Here is a 25,009-nt window from a genome sequence, read left to right as displayed (position 1 = left end):
CAAAACAGGTAAAAACGTATCCCCAAAGTACAATTATATGAAAGAAATACATTGACCTTTTTCCTCGAATCTATAGCAAAATTAATGAAAAGTTACCTTTTTATTTACGTTATATTTCGGCCAACAGACCATTATCAAAGGAAAGAAAGAACAATGTTCTTTGTTCTTTCTTTCGTTTGATAATGGTCTGTTGGCCGAAATATCACGTAAATAAAAAGGTAACTTTTCATTAATTTTGCTATAGATTCGAGGAAAAAGGTCAATGTTTTTCTTTCATATAATTGTATCAATCATGTTCCTCGCCAGAGCACTGGCAAACATTAATACGTATCCCCAAAGATCTAAGTTTGCAGCGGCGGCACGTTACATGGTCAAAATATAGTTTTATACGTAGAACTCGGTGGTGACATCAATTTTATCATACGAGTATGTAGGTTTTCAGGCAAGGAAAAAGTCAAACATCACAAACAAAACATACCTAATATCAAATAGTCTGAGGAAGTCGTGGACACTGGACAAGATCAGCAGTTGCAAAAAAAAAAAAACTTCTACTAAGAAAGAACTTGATCTAGGTACAACTAACGCCAGTCAGCGGATAAATTGCACCGGATTTTTATCCTGAAACCAATGTTGCAGATTTATTTCTGGTTTCTCTTATACTCTTCCTTTTGTTGACATTTTGTCACAGAATACCAAAGTGATAACTATCGAGAATATAAACCCGCCAGTCTTGTGGCCGCGGTCCACAGAAGGCATTCTGACGCAAGCATATATGTATTATCAACACCGATAACTTCACAGGACAGTAGCAAGTAAACTGTCGGCAATCGAATGAGTTGACTTAAACGGGACAGAACAGGACACACAATAACTTGCAGACGCTTAGTACGCTGCGGCGGCAGCCTAACTGGCGCACGGTCACCTTGGCAGATTACTGTCGGACTCGACACGGACGGCGGCGCCGGCTACTGCTTGCCAAAGAAGAGCCGGCGGCGCTCGTTGGCCGAGACGAACTCGTCGAGGATGGCGTCGACGTCGAGTTGGTCTGTTCGATGGCGGTGAATGGTAGCCAGCAGCGCTGCATTCAGCCGCGCCTGGCCCATCGTGGTGCGGAGGAATGTCTTCGTCCGACGGAGGGTCGAGAACGACCTCTCAGACGTAGCTGTGGTCACCGGCAATGTCAGGTAGAGCCTCATCAGTGTCAGGACTTCATTCATCATCAGACAGAAGACTTCACCGCCAGTCGTCTTGGCCTTTTGCAGCGCCTGGCACACGGAGTGCACGCTGATGACCGATGAGTTGCTGGTCTCAGCGACAGAAGCGTCACTGGTCGCCTGAGACATGATGTCCGGCAGCATCTTCAGCTGCACCTCCAGCCGCTTCACGTCCACATCCCTGCCGTGCAGTTCTTTCACGGCATCCGGCACCGCGCACGTCTTTCCCGCGGCCGCGTCTTCCAGCAGCCGCTCGACTTCACCGACTTTGTTCATTGACGGCTGGTTGAACCGCTCCTCCAGCTGCGTGTCCAGCAGGTCCAACAGCTCGAAGAACTGACGGCGGTAGAAGGCCGTCGGGTCTGCATCGTGATGCTCGCCCCCTCCGCCCAGCCGCTTTGGGACCTTCCGTTTCCGCGGGAGTGTAGGCTCTTCCACACGATCTTCATCATCTGCCATCGCTTTGGCCGCCTGGTAGATGGCGTCGAACTCCTCCTCTGTTCGCATGCGGCGGAACTGCAGACGGACGCGCTGAGCCGCCTGTGTAGCCTGTTGCGCTGTCGCCGTGGCAGACTGGAGGCCGCGGGACAGACCTTCAGCCACGGAGAAGACCGCCACGGAGATGTGCAGCCCCAGCACAGTGCCGAACTTTTCCATGACGGCCTTAATTCCGCCTGCCCGCTGGGAGTGGTCATCACTAGCCGAGCTGTTGACCTTCTCGAACGTGTCCAGGAGGGCCGTGTAGTTGCCCAGCACGCTCTGCAGGCACGCGGTGCGGCATGTCCACCTTGTTGGACAAAGCGGCCGCAGCGACGTCCCTGCCGAACCAGCTTGCTGGGCCATCACGCGCAGGACCTCTGTCGTCTTCGGTGAGTTTCTAACAAAGGTGGTGGCGCTGTTGGCAACGTCAAGAGCGTCCCGCACGATCTTTTGCTGCCGCGATGCCTCCTGCAGCACCAGGTTTACACAGTGTGCCAAGCAGTGCACGTGGAGGGCGGACGGACACTCTTGCTGTAGCCTCGTCGCCACACCCCTGAGTCGCCCCTGCATGTTTGCGGCGCCGTCATAGGCTTGGCCGCGGCAGGCTGCCAACGGCAGCTGCATCCGCAGCAGGGCGTCCTTGAGTGCCGCCGCCAGAGCATCTCCGGTCGTCTCGGCTACCTGGATGAACTCCACTGGGTCCTCGTGGATGATCAGGTCGCTGTCGACCCAGCGAATGGAGAGGCTGAGCTGCTCTTCCCTGGCGGCATCCGTCGTCTCGTCGGCCATGACGGCAAAGAAGCTGGCTGCTCGGATGTCAGTCAGGAGGCCGCGGAGGAGACTGTGGCCGATTGCGCGGATCAGCTCGTTTTGGATGACAGGTGAGTTATAGCTCTCCCACGTCCGCAGATCGGGGACATCCCTCTGCCGCAGCGCGAGGAGCTGGTGTAGGTTCCCTTCCTCTTCTTTCTTGCCCCTGATTGGCAGGTTTTGCCGAAGAAGAAAGATGAGGGACTCGATCTCCTTCTTCAGGCACATCCTCCGCTTGGCGTGCTGGGCGGCAGTTTGGGTCACCAGGCGAGCGCTGATCGGCTCTGTTTTCTCCGCCGCCTTCTTCGTGCAGGCTTCACGGTGGGTCAGCGAGGCCTCATGCTGTTGGAACGCTGCCATGGCCTTTTTCCAGTTGGAGAAACCATCACTTACGAAGGCAGCTTCCTTGCTCTTGCTCATCGTGAGCTTTCCCTGGCGTGCCATCGCCACGCACGTATGGCAGAACACTTTGCCGGTCGAGCACACACTCAGCCATGAGTACTTCTTGTACCACTCAGGGCACACAGTGCGCGAGCGGCCACCCTGAGAGCGCGCCGTTTTAGCGAGCGTGGCCGCATCGCGCGGCTGGTTGGGCTGGGGCGAGGAGCAGCAGGTAGAGGAGCAGATCGCGGCTGAAAGAAGAATCGTCGAAAGTTGGACGTATCTTGTGTATATGGCACATTGGTTGTTATTCTTGTTGTTACGAGGCTTCTTTGTTTTGATGAATTGCAAGTAGCCTTTTTCAGTTTTTATCTTTTCCGCAACATGCAAACAACTTGCGTTTTATTTCATTGCTTCGTAACAAGACACGGATTTTATTTTCTCATTTTATGCACGTTAATCATCTAACTGTAATTCTCGGTTATATAACTGGTTGACCTGACCTGACCTGACCCGACCTGACCTGACCCGACCAGCCCCAAATGCATGAATACGTTATTTGTGATCAAAACTAACATATAATTGATAACTCGTGATCAGGACCCCGAAAAGAAAACCCATGGTAACCTCAATTTACGAAGTTCTGGTAAGTCCCGATTTTCCCGACTTTTTGATCAATTGACTTGACCTGGAAGACCAAACAATGACCTAGGACCTTATATTTCAATATTATAAGCTTCCTCTCGTCTCGGGCAGCACTGCTCGTTTTTTTTCGCAAGTTCTGGGCCGAGCGGCAGGGGTCTAACGGACCACCCCCTGCCGTTAGGCACTGTGAAAAAGCCAACACGGGAGAGGCTTTACGCAAAGAAGGACCACATATATGGATATTTAGCACTTCTTTAGATACTTCATATTTTCCCTCATTTGCCTTCACGGGTGTTCATTGCCTCGGCTACGGGCGATGAAAGTGCTCGATTACAGCGACATCTATATATAATTAATGTTGTCATTTGCCGCTTGAGGCACTAGTATTTCATAGCCGTGCGCGGGTTGTGGACAAAAGTATGAACATATCGCGAGAGAACGCGCGACAAATGTACTTAAGCAAAAGTCAGAATGGTTAAAGTACGTATACCTATCGTTGATGTATGTAAGGGTATACATAAAGTTGGGGTTAGCGTTTAGTTTAGTTTTGGCAAGGTTAGCCACAGGTTAGATGAGTCAGGTTAGGCCTGTTTTCAGCCGTAGGTAGATATGTACGTATTTTTGTCCTTACGTGCTTCGTTGCCTACGTAAATCTCATAAACATTTGCGTACGTACTTTCCTACGTACGTTCTGAAGTACTCAAGTGATACGTAATTTTGTCCGCGAACCGTAGGTACCTATTAGTGATACGTATCGAGACGTATCCCTGATATGTAATAAAACATTCCACATTTGTCTTTGTCTTGGTCATTCAAGTACATAGAAAGCAAAAGAGCATAGGTACATGAAAAGTAGTGTGGATGGATGATTTGGTCTTACAGGCAGGAGCCGACGAATCCGTTGGTTCCGCATCGGCGCCATCGCCGTGGCCGGAGGCACTCTCCGAGGAAGACGCGGTTTGGTCTGGAGCCGGAGTGGGACCAGACTGGAATGATCAGACAACAGGATTGGCAGTTAGCCGGAGGTGCTATATGATCGCCAGCAGGCTCGGGGTGGAAACCAGAACAGGACCAGATTGGATGACATAATTGTTAATTATGACGACTATGACAATAGTACCGTACCAATTCTGGGTAGACACTAGACATGACTACTCTGACTGCAGTCAAAGCTAAAAGCTATGGGTTCGGCAGTAGAGGTGCTTGTGCCTATAGAATGAACAAGTCTTCTAAACAACAAAATTTTAGCTGATTTATCTTTCAACAAGTTTGCCGACTTTTTGCTAACGCATAACAATTGATTTACGATCTGTTTTGCTGGCAACATGCATAAAAAACAGTCCACCCTCACCGTGGGAGATCGAACTGGCTCTTTACCCTATCAGGTCAATTTTACCATTTTTATTTATTAACATACAAACCCTTGAAGTCCAGCCGCATTCGGCTGAAGTCACTCTAGTCTTCTACCAGAAATATCAGACGTTTTAAATCAGCGGGACAGTACCTAATTAACTTCTAGCAGTCGCAGTGCGTAGGACGGTGCATACCTTTGGCTGTTTCTTGAAATACTTGGTTATGTCCATGTTCGACTACGATCTAAATTATAATAAAAACAAGACACATTACACCTACACCAGTAGTAGTAACCGAGTGTCGAACGCGTCGAACGCAAGTAAATCTTGAGTAAGTCGTTTGTTTACACCACTGTTTACGCATTCTGCTGCGCCAGTATTGTCTCCCTCCCTAGCGCTCGCGCTGCCTCTGAGCTGCCACTTTTTGCTTCTGCTAAAGTTTCCCTTCATTGAGTGGAGGAAATTTGCACTCAGTAACGATGCCCTCAATATCTAGAAATCTTCATGGAAGTGCAAACTGGAGAAGCGTCAAGTTTTGGTGTTCAGGGTGGTAAAAAGACACTTATAAGTTCGCCAAAAAGTGGGGGGGCCAGTTAACATTGCTGGCCCCCCCACTCCTGAAAGTGGGGGGGGGGCCATGGCCCCCCCGGCCCCCCCTGTTCCTACGCCTATGTGTGGGTGCACGTCCCGGAAGTGTCGCGGCAGGTCTCCCAGCGCGGTCTCCCAGGTGCACGGAGGCACCGTGCAACGGTGGTGGCGTCGCTGGCACGGGGCCTCGCCGGAGGGCGGCTGGCGGTCCGGTCGCACGACGCCGGCGGGGCCGCCCCGGTGCACCGCGGCTGGTGCCCGCGGCGCGGGCGGCCGCAGTGACGGCGGCAGGGTCTTCCATGGCGGTCGCAGTAGGGGCGCCCAGCACCTCGTCCAGGTCCAGTGCACTCAGCTCACCAAGGCTGGTGAGCGCGACTGGGACGTCCACGCCCCAGGTGCCGTCCAAGGCCCTAAATACAAGGTTGCACGGACTTATTTCTACTAAACCTACCAGAATATAGTTTCACGGTTGATTATTTAAATAATTATTCAATCAAAATTTCTTTATTATTATCTCGTAATCATTTATAAGCAATTTTATAAATCAACTTTCAATTTGCTTGCCTTTTACTAGCAAAATAACTTTTCTAGTATTGGGTCAACATAGTGGTGTAGCAGCAGGAACCACATCTGGCAAAACCCCAATGCCTACATACAGCAGAAAAGCAGCCACCAGGTGTCGCCACAGTCGCCACTTGGTCGCCACACAGATGTCGCGCGCGTCGCCAATCGCCACACTACCGATTTCCATAAGGACGCACATGTACGGATATGTATAGGAAAGTCGCCCTTAAGGATTACGCTTACATCCTTTGCTTATGAGGTCGGTGGTTGGAAATTGGGAGGGGCTCAGCTATTTTCGACCACGGATATGCCTTTATCACATGATGAGGAACATGCTGATAAGCGTTTTATGCGTCATAACAGCACAAAAGTATTTTTAATCATTTTTCAAAAATAGCCGTTCTGCCGTACCTATCTTTCAGTGCAAGGTGCCGTCGGTCATCCCCGACGTGACGTCACGCAGGGAATTTGCCAGATTTTCCTACTAGACTTAGACACCCCCTGGTGCCGTCCGTGGTGGGCGCGGCTGGGGTGCCCAGGCCCTCCAGGGCGGCCAAGCCGTGGATGGGCATTAGGGTGTCCCAAATTACACGAAGTTTTCCAATTCACTTAGGATACACCGGGATCCCGTTCCTTGGTTCATTTGAACCTCACACACCAATTTATAGAGTAAACTACCGGTAAACAAGGTTGCCGCTAGTGCTCTGAAGTTTTGTTTGCATTTTGGTGTTATATGATAGTGCAGCGTTGTAGTCTCCGAATGCAAAATGGGAAATATGTGTAAGCAACGTAGCAATATTAACTTCTTCGATGCTCAGTGATGCTCAGATCCCACGCACATTGCACAATGATGAAAATCCGGGCTTATGTACGCATACATACGTGTGAAACTGTGTGTGTGCGTGCCCGATGCCTCTGTGCGTGTGTGTATATGTGTGTGTGTGTGTGCGCGCGCGCGACTGCGTGCGTGCCTACCGGATAGAAGGCAATGCCAGTTTCAATCTTGGTATGGGTGATTTCATGTGCCGCTGATTTCGTTTAGGAGTAAGCGATCAAATAAAGGTCTCAGGTTAGTGCTTCAAATGTCTCCCTTCAGATCGAACCGTCTGCGGCAATGGCACACCACATAAACGCAGATTGAACAGAATCAAATTTACATTGCAGCTATGGGTATCAAGTTCACCGTACCCTGTCCTGAGACCGTCCACGCGTAACATCACCGTACCCTGCTCCGAGATCCGTCTAAACAAATATCATGCCTTGCTCTGAAAACCGTCTGAAACATCGTACCCTATTCTGAGATGCGTCTAAAACATCGTACCCCATTCTGAGATCCGTCTTAAGCATCGTACACTGTTCTGAGGTCCATTTACGCTCTACGGTCTACACGTAACGTCATCGCATCTAAAAAAACCCTGTTTAATATCTGTCTACCACTACAGACCCATGTAACGTCCTTCTTCGTGTGACCGTAAAGCGACCTGTGCCATGCAACCACCTGAGCCAGCGCCTGCAGCTGGTCCTCATTTTTCGTTCTGTCCATCATCTCCTGTGCCAGCTTCACTCCGCGATCCACTCCATCATTCACAACTGCCAGGCTGTTGATGTATTTGTGAACTGCGTTGTAACCTGAGATACTTTTCCATTTTGACAGGCCCTTGCAACCATTCGAGGGCGCACTCATCCATATTATGGATGAGTGCCTAATGCCTATGATTCTCACAGCCGGGTGCCCTGTGCAACCATTCGAGGGCGCACTCATCCAGATTCTGGATTAGTGCGCCCTCGAATGGTTGCAAGAGCCTGTCAAAAAAATGCAGTTACAACGCAGTTCACAAATACGTCAACAGCCTGGCAGTTGTGAATGATGGAGCGGATCGCGGAGTGAAGCTGGCACAGGAGATGATGGACAGAACGAAAGATGAGGACCAGTTGCAGGCGCTGGCCCAGGTGGTGGCATGGCACAGGTCGCTTTACGGTCACACGAAGAAGGACCACGTGGGTCTGTAGTGGTAGACAGATATTTAGCAAGGTGCGATGACGTTATGTGTATTGTGTAGACTGTAAAGTGTAGATGGGCCTTAGAACAGTGTAGGATGTATTAGACGGATCTCAGAGCAGTGTACGATGTTTAAGACGGATCTCAGAATAGGATACGATGTTTTAGACGAATCTCAGAGCAGGGTACGATATTTTAGACGGATCTTATAGCCGGGCACGATGCTGTTGACGGATCTCAGAGCAGTGTATGATGTTTAAGACGGATCTCAGAATGGGGTACGATGTTTTAGACGCATCTCAGAATAGGGTACGATGTTTCAGACGGTTTTCAGAGCAAGGCATGATATTTGTTTAGACGGATCTCGGAGCAGGGTACAGTGATGTTACGCGTGGACGGTCTCAGGACAGGGTACGGTGAACTCAATACCCATAGCTGCAATGTAAATTTGATTCTGTTCAATCTGCGTTTATGTGGTGCGCCATTGCCTCAGACTTTTCGAACTGAAGCGAGACGTTTGAAGTAACAACCTGATACCTTTATTTGATCACTTACTCCTTAACAAAATCAGCGGCACATGAAGATTAAAAGATCACTCACACCAATATTAAAACGGGCATTGCCTTCTCTCAGTAGGCACGCACGCAGTCGCGCGCCCGCACACACAGACACACATACACACACGCACGGAGGCATAGGGGCACGCGCACACACAGTTACACACGTATGTATGCGTACATATACCCGGATATTCATCATTGTGCAATGTGCGTGGGATCTGAGCATCATTGAGCATCGGAGAAGGTAATATTGCTACGTTGCTTACACATATTTCCCATTTTGCATTCGGAGACTACAACGCTGCACTATCATATAACACCAAAATGCAAACAAAATTTCAGAGCACTAGCGGCAACCTTGTTTACCGGTAGTTTACACTATAAATTGGTGTGCGAGGTTCAAATGAACCAAGGAACGGGATCCCGGTGTATCCTAAGTGAATTGGAAAACTTCGTGAAATTTGGGACACCCTAATGGGCATGGACGGTATAGCAGCAGGGGCGGCTGTGGCAAGGGCGACCGTGTCAGGGGCAGCCACGGCAGGGACGGCCGCACCTGGGGCGTCATCACTGAATACGCATCTTGCGATTGCGAAGACACATTTCATAGGAATGGCCAGATACCTACATATAACACAGGCAACACATACACTGAGCACATTTATTAATGTAATTAGCGACGCATTTTGCGTATACGAACAGCGACGTATACGCCTAGCGACGTATTTTGAACTCTTCGCAAAATCAAGCAAAAATAGAAAACACTAATTGTAAATAAGTTAATAAGCTTCCATGGAGACGACTTTAATATCTAACCTGATGCGTCTTACAGAAACGACAAAAGTGCATCGGCTGAGTCGAGGTCCATTTCTATTAGAAAGAAAGACAAGCAACTGTATTTAGGACCTTGAAGCAACTGAAGCAACAAGAAAGCTTTAAACCAGGGCTGCGGAGTCGATGGATTTTAGGGTGACTCCGACTCCGACTCCGACTCCGGCTTCAAAAATCGACTCCTACTCCGACTCCGGACGGTTCTATTAAAATCCTGCTTTGTGACCGAGCGGGTTAGGGGCCGCGCTTGAAGGCGATCGTAGTCCTCGCCCGTGATCGGCTCGGACAGTCCTCGCTGGAGGGGAGGGGTGGAGGGTGACCGCAAAGGGAGGGGGCGCTGACGATCGTTCGGTCGTTCTCTGAGTCGGACTCAGCAAGCTCCAAGGGGATAGTATCGGCTTCCGACACTGGGGTCGCAGCGCGGGGGTTGTTCGGAGAGTGAGAGCCCGTGGTGTGTCGCGATTGGTGGGGATCGCGTGGTGTCGGCTCGTCGTCGTCTGCTGGGTCGTCGCTCTGAGTGGGCGTAGCCTGGGTGGGGGTGGACAGAGTTTTGGCGCGGCTCGGCTCGACTGCGCCCCAGGGGTCCATGAGCGGGCGCGGTCCGGGTGCCGGCATCGGGGCAGCGGCGGCGGCGGCGGCGGCGGCGGCGGCGGTCGGGCGAGGCGGCGGCGGCGGCTTCGGCGCTGACGTCGCGGCGGCGGCGGAGCGGGGCTGTGTGTCGCGGGTCGGGAGGGCCGGCCACTCACGATCATCCAGAGCCGGTGCCCAGAGTGGGGCACTGGGGTGGCGGCCCCGAGCCCGGTGCTCTTCCCGTTGGGCGCGCACTTGGTCGCGGTGCCTTTCTCTGGCGTCATGCTGGATGGGGCAGTGGCGGTCCCAGGCTGAGTGAGGGCCGCCGCAGCCAGCGCAAGTGGGATCGCGCACGCACCCGTCTGTGGCATGTTCGGCGCTGCACCGGCCGCAGCGGGCGTTGCGCCGGCGGCAGGCAGTCTAGAGATGCCACTTTTGAACCCGCGAACCCGCTTTATTATTATTATTATTATTTCACATCGTGACTGTCCTTTCCATCATACAATGGCTGTTCTTGGCAGTCGTGTCCAGTAATCACGGAATTGGGAATCGTATGCACATCATTCAGGACAGACAAACAATATACGACCATACAGCGTGTAAAAATATACCTCATCATGCAGTGTTCTTCTTAAACAGGGAGAACTAGTCATCGCCATACTGTTCCCTCAGCAGCATCGCCCGGTACTCCTTCTTAAATCTGTGCAGGCCTAGCTCGCGGAGTGCTGCTGGGAGGCTGTTATATATGGTCACAGCGCTATACAGAAATCGACGGCGGCCGGCCTCCGTTCGGATCATAGGCGTGTCCAGATGATCGGCTTGTCGAGTGCCGCGGCCATGCACGCTCCCTCGACACGCTATACTAGCACGCAGAACCTCGGGCTGTCCCGTGGCGAGCATCTTCTTCAGCAGCATGACTGATTGAAATCGCCACAAGTTCTCAGCTGAGAGCCATCGCAGTTCTCTCATGACGTCACTTATATGATCGAACTTTCGGCGACCCGAGACAACGCGAGCGCCGAAGTTCAACAGCCTCTGAAGCCTACTGGTCTGCGTGACACCGCAGACACCGTAAACACTGATGGCGTACCGAATCGTTGACACAGCCAAAGCCTGCACGAGCGTGACTAGCGTGTCCCTGGGTAGGTAGTGTCTGGTGTGGCAGACACTACCTAACACGCTTTCTGCGGGTTTTCAAAACCCGCAGGGTTTTTGGCGGGTTCGAGAAGCAAAACTTGTCGTATGGCGGGTATTTGGCGGTCAGACTTAACAACCTATAAATTTTATTTTTTTATTTTTTTTTAGATGCAAAACACAATGCCAAGTGCATTTGCTCAGGTTAATAATACAATATTCATCAAAACAACTTTTAAAACAGAACCAAATATAAAAATTTTTCAAGGAAGCACATTTCAAATGCAAAACTGAAAACAACCAGCAATAGCATCCACAGTCTAGCAATGACCAAAGGGTACAAGCAACAAACTACAAAGCATAAATAAATGCTGATGAAAGCATTCCATAAAATATAAAAGAACCTGAAAGCAAACTTATAGGAAGCTGAACTGAAGTCTATGTGCAGTGTGCACTAGATATACATTATGGAAGAACCCAGACTTAAATGAGATGTTGAAAATCAGAGCAAATGCCACATGTTACTTTATTTGCGTTTGGTCGGCATAAAAAAGAGCTATCAGCTAAACAAAATTTGCTGAAAATTCATTGATTACCTATCCTATGTTCTGTTCCACCCTATATTACGAAAATAACACACCAATTACCCTTACAAAAAATCAAAATATTGACTGGCATGCGGCCCAAACATAACGCAATACAATACTGGCGCACTTCCGACATTCTGACAAGGATTGGCATTTGACTGCGTCAATTTTGGCGATGGCTCTGAGGCGAAGGAAAGCTGTCATTGATGACGCAATAATTTTACAATCAATTTTTCTGTCTTGGTTTTTGAATACCTCAAAATATGTAGCAGTTATACATGTTACAAAACCACGTAGCTGGTCGCATTTATTTCTTTTGTCTTTTTACGTTCTTATCATTTGTATGCCGAGAGAGGACCAGCCGGAGGGCATTACCAAGACCATCTATAAAATTATTACATTTAATTTAGTATTTACTGTCTCTTTATTTCTTAACCGGTAATTAACCTCTGAATTGTAAAACTTTAGCTATTGTGTAAAATAATTTTATCAGAATGGCACATGAATATGCATTATACAACGGTGTTTTCGCAGCAAGTTCGCACTAGCTACGGCCGCAATAATTTAGTCGCTGTAGCATTCCTTGCAATCAGCTGTTGGTGACGCTTCTGACGCATGTTTCCAGAAATGCGTGGTTCATTGGTGGTTAGTTGGTTTTTGCTGGGATTTTGCATGATTTGTTTTATGTGTAGATCGACTGGATAATCATTATTCACCGTGTCACTATTTATTTTTAACTGGAAATCGTATATCTTTTATATCAACAGTTTTCATTTTGATAACAATATCATTCCAGAAGCCTAACATTGAGAGGGAGCCAGAGTGAAATTTTGATCCTCAGTCAATGCTGAAGGGTAAGGTGAGAGAAAGATTTTACCGTGAACTCTTTTCAGAAAGGAATTTCAAATGTATTGATGCATTATTCATTTTCCACTATCCAGTGTGCGCTTCCTGAGGACTTAGCATAGCAATTTCAAGTTCTTACTATTTGTTTGGCTGTCTTTTTCTGTACAGCAATGAAGCAAGTAAGGTTTATATAGCTCTAGCATTGACCCAGCTATATTTTTTTTCTTGAAAAAGCAGGTTTCAAAAATGCGGGTTTTTTGCGGGTTCGGCTCAGCCAAAATCAGCTTGCGGGTAGTTGTGGTTGGGCAAGGGGTAGCTGCGGGGCGGGGCGGGTAATGAAATTGCAAATTTGTGGCATCTCTAGCAGGCACGTTTTGAGTGCCCGAACTCCCAGCATAGGGGGCACGGTCGGGGGGCGGGGACCCATGGGTCAACAGGTACCCTCAGGTAGCCACACGTGATGGACAGCGGGAGCACGCGGCCGGTAAAAGATAGACGTATTGTTGGGTTGGGCCCCAGGGTTTTTACGTCGCGTGTTCTCAGACGCTGTACACGGCAGACGCCCTGGTCCTTCAGCTCATCGAGGAGCTCGGCGTTGCTGAGCTCGGTGAGGGCCTCTGATCGAACTGAGCCCTCCACGGAGTTAAGACGGTCGGCCAGGATGGTTGAAACCTTTAAACTCCTTTAAAGGAAGACTGCCACCTTCAAAAAGTTTTCTCAGATCGGCCTATGATTTATTCCCTGGACAAAACAAAATTTTAGAATTCACCTGACAAAGTATCATCACGTGAATCGCGAACAAAATTGTCGATTATCATACATTTATCAATCGGTTAATGTCTAGCGACAATGTTTACACATCACTAGACTTCAAGGTCATAAGATTATTACATTTTATTTGAAAAAGTAAGGTATTTTATGATTTACTAATATATGATTTCATAAGAAATTGGCCATGTTTAATTTATTTTGCATTTAAGTTCGTAAAACATTTAAAAATCATGGCTCATTTGGAATGGGTCTGGCCCATGTTAAACCCCATTTCCCACACTTTTTTGGAAAAAATGAACTACTGAATATATAAGTTTAACTTTTATTTTGACACTCCAAAATTCTTCTCTGATCTCGAAACAATCAAAGTTTTGACATATATTTACCAAAAGATAAGAAAATTCATGTTTCAAAGTTATCGATAAACAGTAGAGATGTCGGTTTTCTTGGACTAAAAAAAATGGCATCAAACTGAACTTTAGTCTCAGATTTCTCGCAAACGGGTTCGAATTTCGGAAAACCGACTTCAGTCTGGGACATAGGTGGCTCAGCTCTAGTGAAAACCGTTTTGTGGAAAAAAGGTGGCAGTCTACCTTTAAGGTTGGTGCTGGGCAGAAGGGCGTCGGTCTGATTTCGGTGAAATGTCTCCACCAGCAGGGGGCCGGTACGGAGAGCCTTTACGCTTTGGACGGTCCCGCAGATGGAGTCGATAGCGCGGCGTAGGCTGAACGGCTCACGGCTGAAGGGGTTGGTGTGCCGCCTTGTGTTTTCCTGATCAGGACGAACGCCGGACCTTCAGGTGTTGTCGCAGTCGGGGGGAGGGAGGCTGCAGCCAGAGTCGCGAGTCGTGGGCGTCATTTTCGGTGATGAGAGTCAAATCAGTTTTCCTCAATGAGGCGGAGCCTCAACTCAAGGCTAAAGCAACGGTTTTGTTTAAAGGGACTATCCCACCTTTAACCCGCGCGGGGCTGGGGGGTAAATTTTACCCCCCCTCGCGAATTTTTGCGATATGTCAAAATTCAGTACCTTTTCTTACATCAATTTGACACGTTCCCTGAAAATTTGAGCAAAATCCGTCGGAAAATTTTTGAGAAATTGACGTTTTAGTGACGTCATGTTCGCCATTTTCGCCTCAAAAACGGCAAAAGTTCAAACGCCGCTAACATCTTCATTTTTAAAGGAATCAAGACGTAACAAAAAAGGTTATACGTAATTTTACTTTGTCTATCAAATGGCTATCTCGGTGTTTTGAAAATTTTGGATTTTGGCCTAATTTTTTTCAAAAAACTGACTTTTTTGGGAAAATCATTATAAAATCCAAAATTTTGAGTCTATCGAAAAAACCGGAATATATGTCAGAGAAGTGGTCTATGTGCACCTACATACCAACTTTTAGAAGAATCTGTTCAAAAATGTGGGAGTTATTCAAAATTTTATGACGTCACGACACACAAATTTTTTGAAAAATGACTTTTTTGGAAGTTCTAGACCTCGTACGGAAACAAAAATAGCACCATTCGATTCGCCGTGAAAAACTGCATCAGATAGACACCTTTTAGGCCTTAACAACCAACTTCAAAATTTGACCTCACTTGACCTGACCTTGACCTGACCTCGACCTGAAATTCATCCAGAGGTGGTCCATGTCACTTATTGAGTGTGCCTATTGAATTCTGTGAGTAAAATGACCCATAAAACATGTGTCGCATATGCTCTTTTCTATATTTTGTTTTTTGGTGACCTGACCTGATCTGACCTTGACCTTGACCTCTGAATGATATTGTATGCAACGAATATTGTCTTGGTAGCCTAAGAACACGTTTTGGGCGATCAGTCTCAGTCCATGACTCCATTCTTCGGCAACTACGGTGCAAGGCCGATACTGTAGAAACTTGCAATTTGTACCCTTGACCTGACCTTGACCTTGACCTCAAACTTAAAATTAAGTACATGTTTTTAGTAGTTCGTGATGAGAGCTTTCGATTGCCGTTTGAATTTTCCAAATCGGACCATTAGTTCGGGAGATAACAGGGGGGGGGGGTAAAATTTACCCCCCCCCCCCCAAGCCCCGCGCGTTCGGCTGGAGACCCCAGCCCCGCGCGGGTTAACATGGGGTTGGAGTTGAGATAGCCAAGTTTGCGGCGAGGTTCAGAAACCACTATCTATCTAGGTTGCAACCCCCGCGGCCTCTTGGTGTTGAAGAAATTCGTTCCCTTCATTTGAAAATGGGCCTTTTACAGGGCCCTATCTTCAACATGGAGCGACCGTTAGTGTGACGTCACCTCGTTTAGTCATTCTGATTTAAATGGGTTTGTTCGTTGAAAAATCGCTTAAAACTTGGTCTGAACTTTGTTGTGGTGCCTACAGAGTAAAAAGAATCAGCTTTATGACAGTAATGTGGCCTGGGGAAGGAGGTAATTTTGGGCTGTGACGTCACATATTTGAAAGTTTGTGTTTGGAATATGGGAAGCCTAAGATGTTTAATGAAAAATAAATGCCAGAACCGTGTTCCTGGTCATCCAATCTATAAAGTCGGGCACAATTTAAATGGTTTTAACAACATTTTAGAAGGTGGGATAGTCCCTTTAAGGGGGCCTCAGGACAATAATGGCGCGGTGCGCCACAATCGCTTCAAAGCTTCTTGCCAGCAGTTGCCATTTTTTGAAAATATTATTTTGAAATAAAGTTACAAGTAATAAAAATATTGAAATAAAGTTGTTGATTAAATCGATACCATATCTAAAAACTTACTGAAAAATGATTTATTCATAGTAAAAAATTAAGCTCGATGCGTTTTTACGTTGCTTTTCTGAAACTGCAGAGGATTTTTAAATGGTCTATATCTTCAAAACCGGCCATTTCTTAGCATATTGCTGCTCTTTTTTATCGCTAGAAAATTAGTTAAACTTTCCAATGCCATCAACGGTTGAGCAATATGTGTAGAGTGTCACCAACAATCCTCAAATGAAGTTCGTCATTTTTACGTTGTAAAGGAATGGAGTACCCCTTGCGAGCATCAGGGGTGACGTCACTCAGGATCTGTCTGATTGGTCGGCGGGGGAGTGACTGTACCTTCTATAGATGGCCTTGGACACTGCGGAGTGCGGGGGCTTACCCCAAAAAGGTTTCTCCGAATTATTTATAAAAAAACTCGGATTTCGATTCCTTGCGCACTGCTGTGCAGTGTGATAAACCAACATTTCCTGAGAAAAGTTGTGAAGTTTTATTTTATTCTCGAAAAGCGATTTCGGGCGCTGCCCCGGTTGTGGGTGAAGACATTTGCCCAAATGCCTTCCCCAGCCCTGGATTCGCCAGTGGGCTGCCCCACCCCGAGCTTTACTAAAACGTCTTCAAACCCCACCAGAAACCGATGGTAAGGTGAATTTAAAGGGACCCTCCCACCTTCAAAAAAGTTTATGAATTGGCATGAAAGTGATGTCACTCGGTTCAGAAAGAGCGAAAACGAATATCTACTAAATTTCACCGAAAAATATTCACCGGTTTTCAAGATATTTGACTTTTACTTTTGTTTACTTTTTTGGGATCTCCGCTGTTTCTAGCGACTTTATTTTAGAAGTGCGGCGTTTGCGGCAGATGTTGCGCGCAAATAGCATATACCACCGCGTGCTACAAAACGTTTTAGTCAAACATTTAAAAATCGTTAGATATTTGCGCTGACGTCACACATTCAGAGGGGTATTCCTAAGCATTAGCCCCTCTGAATCAAAATGCTGCAATTTTGAAATTCAATATTTCCGATTTAAGGCATTTCTCGATGTTGTGAGTGCCGAAACCGGTAATTGTGAGCCAGGGACCCCATTTTGGCTATCTCAACTCAAATCTAATGTTAAGGTGGGAGGGTCCCTTTAAATCCAATACCTCATCTCTGTCTGCCCGCGTTGATATACTACACATCGCACGGCATCCGGCCCTGTCGGAGCTCTGAGCCGATCGTGACATTGTCGGCTTTCCCCATCCCAAGCTCGATTAGACACGTTCTCCCTCCCCACCCGATTGTTGATGTCAATTTAAATTCAATACCTCATCTCCAGGGGTAGCCAGTAACAGTTGGTAGCATTAGGCCAAATGGGCGCTCAAAAACTACTACCCCATTGGGTTTCCATGTTAAATCGACCCTTTTCAGGCGAGCCTCATACGTAAGCTAAAATAAAAAGTGCCAATATTATTGTGAGGAAAGGTAGCCTCAAACTTCCTCTACAACCTGTCTATCTAGCGTTTTTCGATGCGGAGGCCATAACGGGTCCAAAAAGCATTGGGCGCTGCCCGAGGTACCAAAAGCCCCTGCATGAGAGCACAAGTTCCTGCGCATGCGCACGTTGCCTCAACCCTGTACTGTGTAAATTAGCTATACTGCTCACGGACTCGATCAGCCAATCAGCATCCCCGATTACATTCATAGATGTCGCTAGCATCACGTAAATCCTGCTTGCGAACACATTTTAAGAATGAAACAGCTGCGCCATTTCTGCCTGTTGTTGATTCATTCCATCTTAGTATCAACTATACGCTTTTCAAGTAACTTTAGACTACTATGGACGTCAAACCCCTTGAAACCCCACTTTTTTGCAATTATTTTTAAATGCGTCAACTCTCGTTGACGATATTCTGGCAATGTGTGTTTCAGAACCTGCCGAAACTTTTATTACTAAGGTATTTTGACGCCAAACGATTATGAAAGGTACTTCTCGTTCACTCGTAATGTTAAATTTCACGGAACTGAGTAGAGGCTACGCGCTCATGGGGCGGAGCAACGTAATGACGTCAGCGCTAAGCTCCACCCTACCCCTCTGGCGCTCCTTGCCCGGCGACCGGTCACTCGCGTCTCGCGCTCCATTCCGGCTTGATGCTGGGCGGTAGCTGGTAGCGGTAGCGGGCGTTGGTAGATTCGAGTATGGCCGAACGCAAGCCTCTGCCCGGGCCTGAATTGACCTTAGCATTACGAGTGAATGAGAAGTACCTTTCATAATCGTTTGGCGTCAAAATACCTTAGTAATAAAAGTTTCGGCAGGTTCTGAAACACACATTGCGATTGCCAGAATATCGTCAACGAGAGTTCACGCATTTAAAAATTATCGCAAAAAAGTGGGGTCTCAAGGGGTTTGACGTCCATAGTAAGTTTTAACCTATGGTCAGTTTGTTATTTCTGGTACATATTATTTAAAAATAACTGCTTTATGAATTTCCCTTTACTCATCACAATCGAATACTCTATTTTTTCCATATTCAAAAAATATATCACCTACCATGTAGCTTGTTCAGGTAAAATGGGCGCTTTCCGCGTCGTTGGTGTACCCGTTGTTCTATATACCCTGCTCATCTCTGTCTTCCCGCCCATAACACATTCATTGCATACCGCTCAGCGCCCGGCCCCGCCAGAAGTATCCTAGCGCGCTGAGCAGTTGCCTCCAGCCGCGTCATCGCGAGGCCCCGCGCGGCCCATAACTGAATACATTGCGCGAATAGCCGTGTCGCCCCCCATGATACAGTAACAGCCCAGAGTTAGAGTTAGGGTGGGAACAGTGGGGCGCAATTGGTGCGCACTGCGCTGAAAAAGGGCTCCAATCAAGGCCTTCGATTTGTTTTGCTCTTGTTTCGGTCAGTTACCGACCGACCGCCGTGCTGTGGAGACTGGAGAATATATATATATCTCTCCACAGTCTGGAGAGACTGTGGAGACGCCGCTGCTACCGTGGAAGGAGTTGAAGATTTGTGGCTCGCACCCTTCCCCTGCTATAGCCTTGTGCTAGCGGGGATGCAAAATTAAAAAAAAAAACGTATGAAAATCTAACTTATATTTAGAACTTCCTTTTCAAGCTGTAGTTCATGAGCCAGCAAATACTTATATTTTATTTACATCAATCATTGCACCATCCTGATACAAGAGGCTGTGTCCTGATACAGGAGAGCGGTGAGCACGAACTGAAAGTTGTCCTTCCTATCTTTGCACAGAGCCAGCTGATGGTTGGACTTATATCCTTCCTATTTGTTGTTCTGATTTCCTTCCTCGCAATCGCCTTTATCTTATCGGGTTTTAAAGTACAATCGTAGAAGTCAGTATTCGTTTTTCCTATTATCTTCGTTGGTCTCAAATATTTTAAACGTTGGTAATATAACACAAATCCGTATAAGGTATTGCATTGGTAAACACAGCTGGTATCCCCATTTCCCTTCTTGAAAATGCCGCCAGAAAATGTTAAAGTTTATATTTTAGGTACAGGTGGTACAGTAGACTGCAGGCACTACATTTAGCTAGTTAGTCGTGGACGACGGTCTTAGAGGCCGACATATGCCACGGAACAGCGCCGTCGGAGCTGAGGTAGTGGCAGAACTTAACGCGCACCTGCTCTGCCGCCTGGTGTGGTTGTGGGAGCTGCTGCTTGCCATTCTCACCAGGGCTGGCACATTATGCGCCCTGGAGGTTGGTGCGACCGGCCCCCGCCGAAGTTAGTTGGTAGCACTGCTGCTCCACGGCGTACATTTCCTACCAGCCCATAGGGTTTACATGTTAAATGGCCTGTTTTCGGCGAGCGATATCTCGGTCAACCTTTGAAGGAATCAATGGTTCTTGGTCTCAAATGATAGATCGATGAATTTTCTTTCGACAATTCCTCTACCATTTTTCACGAAACCCAGCCAATCTTCTACGGCGTACAGGGTAAAGATTTCTCTGCACGCCAGCACCCGCGATCCGCCTCTCCGATCGTCAGCGCGCGGTCTGCGGTAGCGCAGTCGGTAGCGTATCGGCCTACGGATCCGAGGGTCGTGAGTTCGAATCCTGGGAGCGCCGCGTGATTTTGGCTAGAATTGAATGATGTAGATTCTTGAATGTTTGCATAATCAATTATTAATAGCTAATTGAATGTATCTGTCCACTAATCGGCCCCTAAAACCTGTTACTTAAGGAATTTAAGAAATGGATGTCACGTGCGCGTCACGACTGCCAACCATAAGCGCTACCATATTCTAGTTTGAGCTAACTTTTTCCTAGTCCCGACCACATATAGTAGGTTTTCTAGTAGTTATACTAGAAATTCCTACCAAAGTTCGTCCTACCCTTCACTCAATATATCCTGAGTGCGACTGCGTCAGGGGCGTTTTCGGTCGTCATTTCAACGTGCTTGGCAACTTCGCTGCGCCGGAAGTTGTGGAGGATGACGACCGTCATAACGAGCAGCATGACGTGCTCCGGGTCCACGTTCAGCGGACGGAAGGACAGCCTCCATGTCTGGACGAAGATACCGAAAGCATTTTCGCACACTCGGCCGCGGTCGCCCATCTTTCCCTCCGTCCCGGATCGGCGGATTAGGCTGCATCAGGTTGGGCAGGAGAGGGAACGCCGAGAGCAAGTGCGGAACCTACTCTCACCCGCCCGGTAGTGGGGAAGGCTGTGGCAGCCCGATGCTGCCGTCCGCCAGTCGCTGCGCCAGTCGGAGGCTCCGGAAGATGCCGCCGTCACTCTCCGTCCCCGCACTCCCCACCGCGGCAAACGCAAAGTTATACATGGCGTCCACGGCGGCCATCAGTACCACCGAAAACTGGTGCTTGTAACTAAAATACTCGCTACCAGAGTTGGGGGAGGCACGAATCAGCACGTGCTTGCCGTCGATGGCAGCCACGCCGCAGGGAGACACCGGTTGGTCACGTGACTCGGAAACAAAAATCAGCTGATAGAGTGGCGGAATCGACGTAATCGAACACGAATAATTCCGGACGATAGAGCAGCAGTATAGCAGTATTCTTCACAACAGGCAAACATTGCAATGTTTTATCATTCTATGATCAAGAAACGTTAATAAATCATATATTTCTTCGATTATTACTGCCGCAACCGACACGCACATATCGTAGCCAGCGCATAAAGCTGTGCTTTGCAATATTATATGTGAAGAAACGGCCAACACTATGTTTAACAAAGCTCGAAAAAGATAGCATTCTATCTTGCTTCAACCTTCTACTTCCGCTTTTGTAATTACGACAGTGACACCATACGGCCTATCAACGCTATGCAACTCCATGGAGTGTCCGGCCGCACTCTGCAGAGCGTGCCGAGATCGGAGGCGGCGGACCATCCGCGGCACGTCCAGCTGCGCTGTCCGGTCGCAAGAGGGTGACGCCTAGCGCCGCTCTGGCCGCTCGCTTCCGCGCATAACTTAGCTACCTGGCTACGCCTGTGGGAGGGGAGGGAGAAAACCGACAACAGCCTGATAAGCCAATGGAGTCTGTGAGCCGCGTCAATCTGCGCCCTTCCGCGCGCAGACGGGAGCTAGAGCTATCCATCTCCTTTCCTGTTTTCGCTGGTCCGCCAGTCACCAGCATCGTTCCGTGCTCTCCATCGTGGCCGATTCGGCCGTATTGTCCTGTGTGCGTCAGTAACAACAGTGAGAGAGAGCCTCGGATCGCGCCACTCAGCCACCTGGGTATCTATTGTTTATTTACTTTTCACTTTCAGTGATCGCAAGCGTTTTTGTTTGGAACCGGGTGTGATCAGTATTTGACGCATTTGTGTGATCTGTATGATAAAACGGAAAAAGATAGTGAAATATATTCACTTTAATTCACATATCGCTTTTGATTCATGGTACGGCTGCTTGATTTTGCCACAGCGTACATACAGCCGATTTCGACATGTTTCTGTTCCAGAACAGCAGCTGCAGTGGATGCACCAAAAATGCACTTGCTCTGACAACTTACTCCAAAGATACACATATTTCACGGCGAACTGCTAACAGTGCTAAGTTCCAGAGAAAGTATTTTCTCGCTCACAGATGCTCAGCAAAAAAAAGCGCGAGTGATTACAACTAGCACGCTCACGACTTTTAATATCGCGCTGGCAAAAACCTGCCCCTTACATCCAAATATAATATAATCTTAAATGAATATAATTATATCTTATATTATACATCCAAATATGGAATATAATCATCTTTATTTCAGCCTCTGTCCTATTTATGATTTATCAGCGTATCGAGAGTGAATGAGACCACACCACGGCATAGCCGTCATATTACATAGCACAAATTGCGAGACGACGTCGAGACCTGTATCGACGTATCCTTCACAGATCCGGGTGTCCGCCTCCACTCTCAATCAACCCCGGCGCACCATCAACGGAGCCACGTCGGCTCCGACCATCTTGATCTCCGCACTGAAAGATGATGGCCGTCATTTCATCCTATCCGTCAGCGCGCACTACACCCAAGCTCAGCCTTAAGTGCCCTGTGCGACCTTCTTCGGATGACGCCTCTGAGCATGGCGCTTGCTTGCACCTGGATGCTTAGAGCCTCTTGTTCGTGTACGGCCATTATCATTTCAGGAGTCGGATGGTCTCGGCGGTGGCGGCGCTGGTCACCGTGGAGCCGTCGGAAGACACCGTCAGCTCGAGCGCCCGCGACCAGTGACCTGTAAAGCAGCGAGTCGCGGCACGTCAAGACGACCGTCACGTTTCAGTCACGAAGGCCGTTATAGAAGTCACGGCGGCCGTCATATACCAGCCGCGGCGACCGTCACATAGCAGTCACGGTGACCGTCACAGGTCACGACTCACGACGGTCGTCATATACCACTATGAGCCACGGCGACCACGGTTCATAGCTCATCATGTTTCCTGTCGCACACTCAGCTAGAATAACAGTACATTAGCCTGTATGTACACACATTTCTCACTCGATAAATTGAAGCCCGAACCTGAGACCCATCATACGTCACGACACTTCACGTTGCAACGGCACCTGCATTAGCAGACATCCCATCCCGGCAACACAAAAAGTTCCCCCGAGCCACCCACCTAAGGACGCGGCGACGGGTCACAGAATTGCCGTGACGTCGCTGACCTAGTTTACTGACCTGGAGATGATGTGATGGTTTCTGGTCAATGTCGATACGCGCGCCGCGTGGCTGGCCATCACACTCTTCCACCTCCAGATGACATTGACGTCCTACAGCTGGATCGACCCGCTGTCTCCAGAACCACCATCAGAAACAAGCCTGGTGGAGGATGATATGATCAAAACTAAAAAACCACAAAGCACACAATGAAGACGACAAAAGCCGCAGCAGGCACATAATGACGACCTTCTATAATTAAATTAGGCTTATTCAACGTCACATAAGGCTGAAACGTCTATATTTTACTAGTCAAACGCCCATGATGGGCTGATAAAAAAAGAGGCCGATTGAGACGAAACTTTCAGCACCCTCGAGCTGATCAATTTTACACATGTCCTTAAAATTCCATGACCCTGACCCAAATGACCTTTGACCAGTGACCTATTAAGCCCAGCTGCCAAGACCCATGTCAGCTAGTTGGGGAAGCTTCAGTCCAGATAGCAGGTGCAGGTAATAGCCATTCAGCAAGTCTGGCGGGAGGCACTTTCAGCAACTTTTCAGGCGTTAATTGGATGGACAGCCTGGGCGCACCAAAAAGCAGCAACTGTACATGCAGAACATTGACAAAACCTGGGTAAAGCGAAAGAAAGAGGGAGTAAGGACTCAGAAGTACAGGGGTAGACAAGACAGCTGACACAGGTGAGAGCAGCGGAGACCGAGATTAGGAACTGAGTGAATGCTTTGTGCTTGCTTTGCTTTGTGCTTTGTCAACCATCTGCAGTGCAAAGGGATGAAACACCAGCATAAAGAGATAGACTGGTGTTGGTGGTGCCAGCACCACTGTTAGCAACATCTTGACATCCATTAGTACCTAAGTTTGTAAAAGGATACCAAATTTAATGTCTAGCTCTGCTAAAAGACAAAAAGTTACTTATATTTCAATACCAGCGGCAGCAACTCACTCTTCATGGTGCTGCTCATCATGCTTGATGCTTCCGTTACCAGTTACAAAGAAATCAACATCTACGACCAGAGCCCTGTTTCACGGTCTGGATGGTGCGTGCACTGCAGAGCGCTGGTGCAGCGTTCAAGACGAATTCGGCTCAAAGCTTCAGCATTGAGGCATTCGAGTTTGTAATGTTTCCATGAACACCCAACGCGCTGCTGGTATGCTATAGCTCCCAGCATGCTGCAGCGTGCGCAGTGTCAGAAGCAGAATGGTGAAACATGAACAGGGCCCAGTTGGTATTTTCAATACATCAAGTAATCAGCATCCTTTTCTTCACGGTCGTCAAGTTAGATGTAAGTGAATCCTAATCTATAATCTAAGATTCGGAATCAGGTGAGCCCTTACGATTTGGACCAAACTTGGTCAGTGGATAGTACGTAACGTCCTGATTACGATGCACCCAAAATCTAAGCTCGGCCCGCCATATTTACGAAGTTACGGATGTTTGAATTTCAAGGTCATTTGGGAGAGCCCCTACGATTTCCGTCAAAATTTGTGTACGGACACTCTAGATGCTCCTCATTACGAATATCACAAAATTTAAGCTCGGCCCGCCATATTTACGAAGTAACGAAGGTTTGAATTTCAAGGTCATTTGGGTGAGCCCCTGCGATTTCCGTAAAAATTGGTATACGGACATATTCCATCCTCCTCATTACAAATATCATAAAAGTTAAGCTCGGCCCGCCATATTTTTCAAGTTACGTAGTCACAAAGTTACGGAATTTCAAGGTCATTCGGAGAGCCCCTCCGATTTTCGTCAAAATTTGTATGCGGACACATTACATGCTCCTCATTACGAATATCGTAAAAGCTAAGCTC

The 25,009-nt window shown here is 47.9% G+C and overlaps 1 protein-coding gene and 2 long non-coding RNA genes across 3 annotated transcripts; all 3 read right to left on the bottom strand.

The window, feature by feature from the left end:
* Positions 1-965: 965 nt before the first annotated feature.
* LOC122378019 (zinc finger MYM-type protein 1-like) lies at positions 966-2,948 on the bottom strand. The gene has a single exon (XM_043358727.1). It carries the CDS (start codon positions 2,946-2,948, stop codon positions 966-968), a length of 1,983 nt encoding a protein of 660 aa, XP_043214662.1.
* Positions 2,949-4,318: 1,370 nt separating this feature from the next.
* On the bottom strand, positions 4,319-5,414 carry LOC122378042. The gene is made up of 2 exons (XR_006255963.1): positions 5,078-5,414; positions 4,319-4,516 (listed from the first exon to the last, which is right to left on the bottom strand). It is a non-coding gene; the product is annotated as an uncharacterized LOC122378042 (long non-coding RNA).
* A 17,016-nt stretch (positions 5,415-22,430) lies between these two features.
* LOC122378041 lies at positions 22,431-24,390 on the bottom strand. Its single transcript, XR_006255962.1, has 3 exons — positions 24,141-24,390; positions 23,197-23,337; positions 22,431-22,752 (listed from the first exon to the last, which is right to left on the bottom strand). It is a non-coding gene; the product is annotated as an uncharacterized LOC122378041 (long non-coding RNA).
* Between the last annotated feature and the right edge of the window lie 619 nt (positions 24,391-25,009).

The sequence above is a fragment of the Amphibalanus amphitrite genome, unplaced genomic scaffold (assembly GCF_019059575.1).
Source record: "Amphibalanus amphitrite isolate SeventyFive unplaced genomic scaffold, NRLGWU_Aamphi_draft 000054F_arrow, whole genome shotgun sequence".
Classification (NCBI taxonomy): Eukaryota; Metazoa; Arthropoda; class Thecostraca; order Balanomorpha; family Balanidae; genus Amphibalanus; species Amphibalanus amphitrite.
Note: the sequence above shows the minus strand (reverse complement) of the source record. Positions and strands in the feature narration are given on the sequence as shown.

Bases quoted from the DNA above. Each gene is read 5' to 3' on its own strand.
- LOC122378019 (XM_043358727.1), bottom strand. From the start codon at position 2,948: ATGGCACGCCAGGGAAAGCTCACGATGAGCAAGAGCAAGGAAGCTGCC.